Raw genomic sequence first — 8,159 nt, forward strand, 5'->3', positions numbered from 1 at the left:
TCGCTTGAATCCAAGAGGCAGAGGTTGCAGTGAACCAAGATCATGCCATTGCACTCCAGCCTAAGCAGCAAGAGCAAAACTCCATCTCAAAAAAAAAAAAAAAAAATCAGTGCAAGTTAGCAGATGAGATGAAGACTCTTCGTCCCCCAGAGGTTAGTCTTTTACAAGACTCTCCTGAGTAAACAAAACCATTGGATCTAGAGGTGAGATTAAAAAAAAAATTATTCTGACACTGGTTAAAATGGTAAGGAAGACTTTATCCAAGACTATTGCAATAGGTTTAAAGACTTATTGTAATAGGACACGGAGATCAACCTTAGCTCCATTACAAGGGCAAGTGGGGATTTATAGCCAAAAAGCAGGTTGGGTTGGTCAGTGAATTAAAAACTACTAAGAGGAGATATCATGATAGGGGGATTTTGACTGAACCAACTTAACAGGATTCTTGCTGAAGGCAGACCAGGATGATCAGTTCTCAAGGGTAGGGGATTCTCTCTAAACTGACTTATCAAGATTCTGGCTGTAACTGGACTATGCAAGGATGGACACGGAAGCCCACGTTCAAGGCCTAGTCAAGAAGAGGGCTCAGGGGAACCTGACCAAAGCTTGGCCAAGGAGGGAATGGTTGTCGGTGGGAAGGCAGAACTTGGGTCCTCCTACCTATTTCTCTGTTCACCAGGGTTCTGGGATGGGACAGCAGACGTGAAGTGCTCCAGGGCTGGTGGGAGCCTTGGCACTGCCCCAGACAGTCTTTGCCTCTGGGTCCCTGGGAAGGGTGTGGGAGTTATCTGTGCTGCACAGGCTCTCTGTGCGGTAGTGGTGGGAGACACAGCATGAGGAGCATGCAAAGCAGAATCAACTTTGGCCCCATCAGCAGGGAACAGGCCTGTGTGTGGCAGCAGCAGGGACAGGAGCGCCTGGAACAGCTCCCAGGAATGTCGTATTCCAGAAGAGGTCTCTAGCCTGGCTGATAAATCCCAGAGCTGTAATTAAGACAAAATACTGTGAATGTGACACCTGCTGACAGCTGCAGGAAGGCCCCGGAAACTTGTATTGTGAATTAGATTTTGCAGGCAGCTCTGCCATGGTGAACTGGTGCCAGGCTAAGGCATCTGAGGGAACTTGAGGGCAAAGATTGCTCACTAAGGGGGAAGAGGGGAGATCCTTCACCCCTGTCTGGGAACCATCGATGTCTCAGGAATCACAGACCGTGGTAGATGCCAAAGCTGGGAAGGGGTTAGAGCTCATCTGGTCCAAGGCTTTCATTGTACATCTAGAAAAATCCAGACCCACAGGGGAAATGGGTTGACTTAGGTCACACGGTGAGTTAGTGCCAGGGCTAAAGACCAGGGCTCTTAATCCCGGTCTGGCACACTTGACTGGAGAGCAGTTAAAAGTAGTTGAGCATACATCCAGAAATTTGACTTAAATTCAATGGTACATGCTTGGGAAGACAGAGACGATGCCAGAGGATGAGACAAAGTTATAGACAGACAGACACAGAGACAGAGAGAGTAAGACAGAGACAGAAAAGAGAGCGGCAGAAGGAGAGAAACACAGAGAAGAGGCAGAAGATATTCATGAGCCTGAACCATTAGGTTCAAATAGAGATTCAACACCTGCTAAGTTGGACAGGACCCCAGCAATCATCTAGTCCAGCTACTTTTGTTTTTACAATAATGAAACAAAGTACAGCTGAGTGGTTTACATATGTCAACCTTTTTAGAAAAAGTTTGATGCCATGTGGTTAAAGAAAAAAGTGCTTTTGGTGTGAAAAGTGGCAAAACTTCCATCTCTGAAGGTTTGTGAAATGAATTTGAAAAATGAAGGGCTGTAAGAATATGACTGAGAATAGAGAAAGTTGGGAAAATGTGATGCAGATATTTCTGCAACTCTCTAGGACTCAGGACTGAGGACTCCCTGACCTTATTGCTACTTTCTCTGAGGTCTCAGACCCAGTTTCTGAGAAGGACAAAGGGGAATTCCCCAGAGAAGGAACACAGCCTAAGCCTCACCTCCCACTCCTCCCATCTTGACACAGCAAATCTCTGCTTTCAAGTATCAGCTCAAATGCCACCTCTTCCAGGAATCCCTCCTTGATATCTCACTTGGACCCACTCCCCCTCAACTGTTACCCATTTCTTCCTTCTATAAAGCCCTTCAGGCATCCCTGCCCTATGTTAGCCACTCTTCTTTTTTGCCTTATACAACAGTTATCCAAGAATATGTCGATAAGAGAGCCCTTATTCTGCACCAGGAATTCCAAAAGCTGTAGCTCTAATTCTCACAACAAACTGTTAAAGTCGGCTTTGCATGCCCACTTTACAAGTAAGAAAGCTTAGACTCCAAAAGAATGAATAACTTCCTCAAGGTCACTCAGCTACTAAGTGGCAAAACCAGGACTTAAGCCCAACTTGGATGACTCCAGGGCCAGTACTCTTCCCATGAAACTGAACAACACATTCCAAGGGCAGGAACTGTGTCTAGTCATCGTGTCTTCCACAATTTGGTACTTACTGTGTTTCTGAATGACTAAAACAGTAAATGAATGAATGAATGAACCTAAGTGTCCTTTCTTTCGAAGTTTATAGAGTAGGGCTTGGCAAGCTACAGCCTGTGGGCCAAGTCCAGCCTGCCTCCTATTTTTGTATAAACTTTTATAAAACATGGCCACACTTATTCCTTTATGTATTGTCGATGGCTGCTTTCCTGTACAATGGCAAAGTGAGGTTGTAACAGAGACTGTGTGACCCACAAAGCCTAAATATTTACTGTGTGGCCCTTTATAGCAAAACTTTGCTGACTCCTGCTATAGCTTATGGTCTTTACTAAGCTGATTAAAACAACACTGCTTATTGCTAAGTAGTATAATAATGATCTTGTCTTTTATAATCTAAAATATTGTGTGTCCATGCTTGTGCACTGGATGTGCCTATAAAGAACCAGATAGATTTAAATGCGTAACTGGTTTACGCCACCTTATTATTTTATAGGCAGGCTTCATGCAAAAAGACTTGCCCACATGCCCTCTGGAAATCTATATATTTTGTTTGTTTGTGGTTTCGTTGTTGTTGTTGTTGTTTTGGTTACGTTTAGCTTTGTCAGCAACACTTTGGCCCAGATGGGATGAGAGCTGAGACCCCTGGCCATGAAGGTCTTCCCTGAAGCAGAGGAGGGCAGGCTCCCTTTGGACAGTCTCGGTGGGGGTTGACTTTGAGGCTTACCAGAGCAGTACTGACAAGGCGGTTTTTGAGCCAAATGAAAAGCAGCCTGTTTGACTGACTGCTCTCCATTTCCTCTTGGCTTGCAGGGGCTAAGTATCCCCAGGCTCCCAACCTTATGTCCTCCCCTGGGCTGAAGGCACTCTTGTACTCCAGGCCTCCCCTACAGCAGTGTTCATGGGCAGCTGGAGCAGGGCTGCCTACCCATTGCTGCTCCCAGGAGCTGGCCTCAGACCCCTGGCATCTGGGGCAGAAACAGCATCAAAGCAGGGATTGGCCAACTCCCACCCCTAATGCCAAACAGGCCAGGCACTGGGAGCACTCGGAGGCGTGACGAATCTCAGCCTGTCTCCGGCTAGTGTTCCCTGGCCAGTCCGCTTTGGGCCTTGCCTCACAATGACGGGTTCATCATTCAGCCTCGCTCATCTGCTCATCATTTCAGGACTGCTCTGTTACTCGGCAGGCTGCTTGGGTGAGTTGTGTGTGCATGTGGGTGTGCGCGCGGATGCACATGCATTGGTTTGGAAAAAAGACTCTTGGAAAGCAGACTGTACTAGGAGGTTTCAGTAGCCTTTAAATTTTTTTAAGTTTTTTTTTTTTTCTTTCACAGGGCTGTTTCTCATTGTGAAAGGCTTTAAATTTTAAACTGCTCAGCCAGTGTTGAAATTGCAATGCAAAGGCATTTCACAGTAGAGTTGGTGGGGACCTGGCGTACTTGCTCACGGGTGTATGCACTTGTCTGTGTCCCTCTTGTGACCTTGACTTCAGGCTGGTACCTTGGCTTGGAAGTAAAATTGTGCTCTGTGTCTGGGCCCCCGCTGGCGTTGGGTGGCTGAGACAGTCTCCATCACTCTTGAGTGGACTGCCTTGGGTAATGTGGCTCAGAGGCACAGCCACCAAACCACCAAATTGTTCTTTGCAGGCGGCATCCTTGCCTGCTCGGGGGCATACAGCAGAAGGCAAACTCTACCATGTTCTTTCAGAGAAGTTCAAATTATGTGCAACCTTTAGGATCAGAATTTGTTTCTCAAGGTTTGTTGTGGGGATTGAAGGAAAATTGTAGGGTTCAGCCTTCTCTGGAACAAGTGAATCGGGGGGAATTTTGGGCAAATTGTATTCAGTTAATGTAAGAACTTTACTGTAGCTGAGACTCAACTCACTACAATAAAGTCAAAGCACTCCAAGATGTCATAAAGCATATACCCCTGGCCTTCTCTCTTCTCTTGGGTCTCTCTCTCTCATGCAAGTTCCCACAGGCAGGGAAAGGCCCCAAAGGAGAAGGAGGAAGTAAAAAGCTGACTAGTCCACCAACTGGACAGGCAGGTGCAGAACAGTTATGTGACTGCACTTGTAATTCTCCCAACCTGCTGAGGCAGGATGCTTATGTCAGTTCTTTCCTTTGGCAGTTTCTAATGACACATTTGTTGGGTTGAGGGGGTGGGAGGGAAGGCTACTTGATGGAAAAACAGAAGGCAGAAATGGAAAATGCTGTTTCCAGTAACCTATTGTGGGGCTGGCCTTGCAAGAGGGGAGATGAAGCTGGACACAGTGGTGGTTCTGGTGTCATACTTATCTTAAAAAGGGACTAAAGGAGGCCAGCTGCAGTGGCTCACGCCTGTAATCCCAACACTTTAAGAGGCTAAGGCAGGCGGATCACCTGAGGTCGGGAGTTCGAGACCAGCCTGGCCAACATGACAAAACCCTGTGTCTACTAAAAAGACAAAAATTAGCCAGGCATGGTGGCACATGCCTATAATCCCAGCTACTCAGGAGACTGAGATACGAGAGTGGCTTGAACCCGGGAGGCGGAGGTTTCAGTGGGCCGAGAACGCACCACTGCACTCCAGCCTGAGCAACATTGTGAGACTTCGTCTCAAAAAAAAAAAAAAAACAAAAAAGATTAAAGTACTTTGGAGATGATTCGGACAAAACTTGTGGTACAGATGAGGAAACTAAGTTTCAGATTGAGTAAGCGAGTTGTACTGGCTCACATGGCCACTTGCACCCGGACTTAACACTCTTTGATTCAAATCCATGTCTTTCCAAGAGCAAATTGGAGGGAATCTCTTTCCAAAGATGTGCCTCAGTTTCTTGAAATGAAACAGGAGAAAGTCTCCTTTTCAAGAACGGGTATTGAGTCCAAAGGGTAAAATCAGCATCATCAACAGCAGAAGCCCCAAACACTTGCCCAAAGCCTGCATTAAACAGTTACGCAGAATTTGGCAATGCACTGGCCACATACAACATGACCTTGATGTCTTTAAGTTGGGGCATGAGGCCCTGAAGTTCCGTGGTGGTTGACGTTTCCAAGGCAGCTGCCTGGTGCTGAGCCACGTGCTGCACCCGGGTTTCTGCGGCTCCACGGAGGTACGCACAGGATTGCTTTCAATACAACGGAGCCTTCCGGGGCTTTTCCAGACCGGAGCCTGAGCTCAGACACGATTCTACAGAGATGGTCCATGATAGAGACCCACAGGCCACTCGGATGACACCAAAATAGACATGTGAAGTCCTGGCTTAGTTGACTGGGAGAGAGGAGGGAGGGGGAAGCTGCTCCCTACACGTCCACCTGATGGAAATATTCTGAGCAGGAATGAGCTGTAAATAAACTAGGCTCCTAAAAACAAACAGCTCCAGGGAGTCAGGGGAGGGCAGAAATAGATGGCCTTCTCCTGCTGGGAAGAAAGTGGGTCAAGGGGGAAAGGGTGAGGGGAATGGGGTGGGGGAGCTGAACAATGCAGAGGCCTCAGCCAGAAATGCAGCTGATAATTTGTGGTCACTGAAGAGGTCTCCAGTTTCCAGGAAGAAAGGAGAGAAGTGATTGCTTTAATTGATACAAGGTCCTTCATCAGTGGAAGACCACACAGGGTGCTGGGTGAAGGAAGGCACTGGAGGCCATATATGGTCTGGAAAAATAATGGTGATGAATGCATATTAGCAGTGTGGGCCTGCCAGCTTCCCAGGTGCTTTTGGAACACTGCAGCCTCAGCCCTTAGCTGTGTGCTGAGGCAAAAGACAAGCAAAGGAGAAACTGTAGCCAGGGGACCTTAAAAACATTCTGGGATTGGTGTGAGCCTGCCAGCCTCCTCCACCCTACAACTGAAGCTGCCCACTCCTAGCTACTCAACCCTCTAGGAAACTTGGAGAAGTTGAAGAGGAATACTTCGGCATTAATGTCAAGTTCTGGAACAATGTATCCGTATTATTTTACCGCTGAGAAAAGTAGCCCATGGCAGCTGGAGCTGCCCTGACACTCAGAGCTCAGCCTGGTGTTTTGCAACACGGAAGCGATGTCACAGAACACCATCATCAGACAGGGTCACCCTGGGACCTTGATGGATCGAGATGAAAATAAGAATCACTCAATCACAACTGAACATAGACGAAAACAGGACTATCATCCAACCACAAAAATGACTAAACATTCTCCTGTCCTTGCTAATATGAGTGATTACTGCTGTTTAAAAAACCAATCACAGCTTTAGTCTTGCTCCACTCTCTTCTTCTAGATATGAATTAAGATACTCAATTACAGAATGACCCTTTCTTCCTGATGGCATCCAATTCAGAGTGAAGCCACACTTCGTTTCCTCATAGTCTCCGCTCAATCACCTAGCAAGAGCCCAACCCTAGGATCAGTCCTTCCCAGCATCTGCTAACTGAGATGCCCCACGGTTCCTTCTCGTGTATGTTCTACCTCTTTGCAGTGAGTCAGTAAACCCAGCTTGGTTCCCTGAAGCCTTTGCTTGGAGGTCACTGATGCTTTAGCCCCAAGTTGTTGTTATGGGACTTGTAGCTCCCAACCTTCATTTCTACCACATGCAGTCATGGTGTAGAGCTCAAGAGAAAGGGCTCTGGAACCAGACTGCCTGGCTCTGTCACTTACTAGCTATATGACTTCGGACAAATTGCTTAACCTCTTTGCCTCAGTTAATAGATCTGTAAAATGGAGACGATGATAACAAAAGTAGTACCTAGCTTTTAGGGTTGCTGTGAGGATTAGGTGAATTTATATGTGTGAATCACTTAAATGGTGCCTTGCATGTGGTGTTTGTCACTATTAATTCAGCAAATGTTTGTGGAGTGTCTAGTGTATGTGAGATACAGTGCTAGACCCTGGGGATAAAAGCTGGCTCCTGCTCTCCCAGAAAGCACAGTTTGGTCAGAGGGATACAAGGAAATAGTTTTTCCCCTTGGAGAAAACCTAGCATAGGGGTAAAACCAGAGAAAAATATAGCAGGGCCACTCAATCTTGGCCTGGGAAGTCAAGGAAAGCTTCCTGTTAGAGGCAACACCTGAACACTTCTTGATGGACTGCTTATGGAAGGGCAGGGAGTGGGGTATAAGCAGCAGGCCTCTGGGCTCTGCAAGCCTTTCCAAATACAGATGCCATTTAGGTACTTTCTGCGTCCCACAAGGCCTGGCCCAGTGCCTGGCAGAGTGTGCTCAAATGAATAAATGTCTAATACTCGTAAACTAGTGCCTGCTGTGACTTTTCTTTCTCAAACTCTGACCATTGTTGCCCCGGGTCCCCTGCAACTTCAAAACCACCCTTGATTCTCCCTGCTCTTTCCCTCCTGCAACACGTTGGTCCCCAGTTTCTCTGCATCAGTCCCTCCCTTCCTTTCCCGTGCCCTGCTGTATGCTCCCATTCTCCAAGACTGTCCTCCACACACCTGCACCTTCCCTGCACACAGTGTTCTCCAGCACCATTTTGATCCTGTTACTCCTTTACCCTGCACCTGCTGTGGCTTCCTACGACTTTCCGATTAAAGCTTAAACCCAGCCGGGTGCGGTGGCTCACGTCTGTAATCCCAGCACTTTGGGAGGCCGAGGTGGGCGGATCACGACGTCGGGAGATGGAGACCATCCTGGCTAACACGGGGAAACCCTGTCTCTACTAAAAATACATAAAATTAGCCGGGTGCGGCGGCGGGC

General features: G+C 47.4%; 1 protein-coding gene across 3 annotated transcripts in view; it reads left to right on the forward strand.

Annotated features, from left to right (window-relative positions):
• The window catches only part of COLQ (collagen-like tail subunit (single strand of homotrimer) of asymmetric acetylcholinesterase), a 76,017-nt gene that overhangs the window by 19,906 nt on the left and 47,952 nt on the right, over positions 1–8,159 (forward strand). The window contains exon 1 of one of the 3 annotated variants that reach the window (XM_011977955.1): positions 3,340–3,693. The exons of the other annotated variants lie outside the window; for them this stretch is intronic. Within the exon in view, the coding sequence (XP_011833345.1) occupies positions 3,618–3,693 (76 nt within the window). The 5' untranslated portion in view covers positions 3,340–3,617. Of the gene's footprint in view, positions 1–3,339; positions 3,694–8,159 lie in introns of those variants that run through there. 3 annotated transcript variants of the gene reach the window in all.

Source organism: Mandrillus leucophaeus, unplaced genomic scaffold (assembly GCF_000951045.1).
Source record: "Mandrillus leucophaeus isolate KB7577 unplaced genomic scaffold, Mleu.le_1.0 Scaffold186, whole genome shotgun sequence".
Lineage (NCBI taxonomy): Eukaryota > Metazoa > Chordata > Mammalia > Primates > Cercopithecidae > Mandrillus > Mandrillus leucophaeus.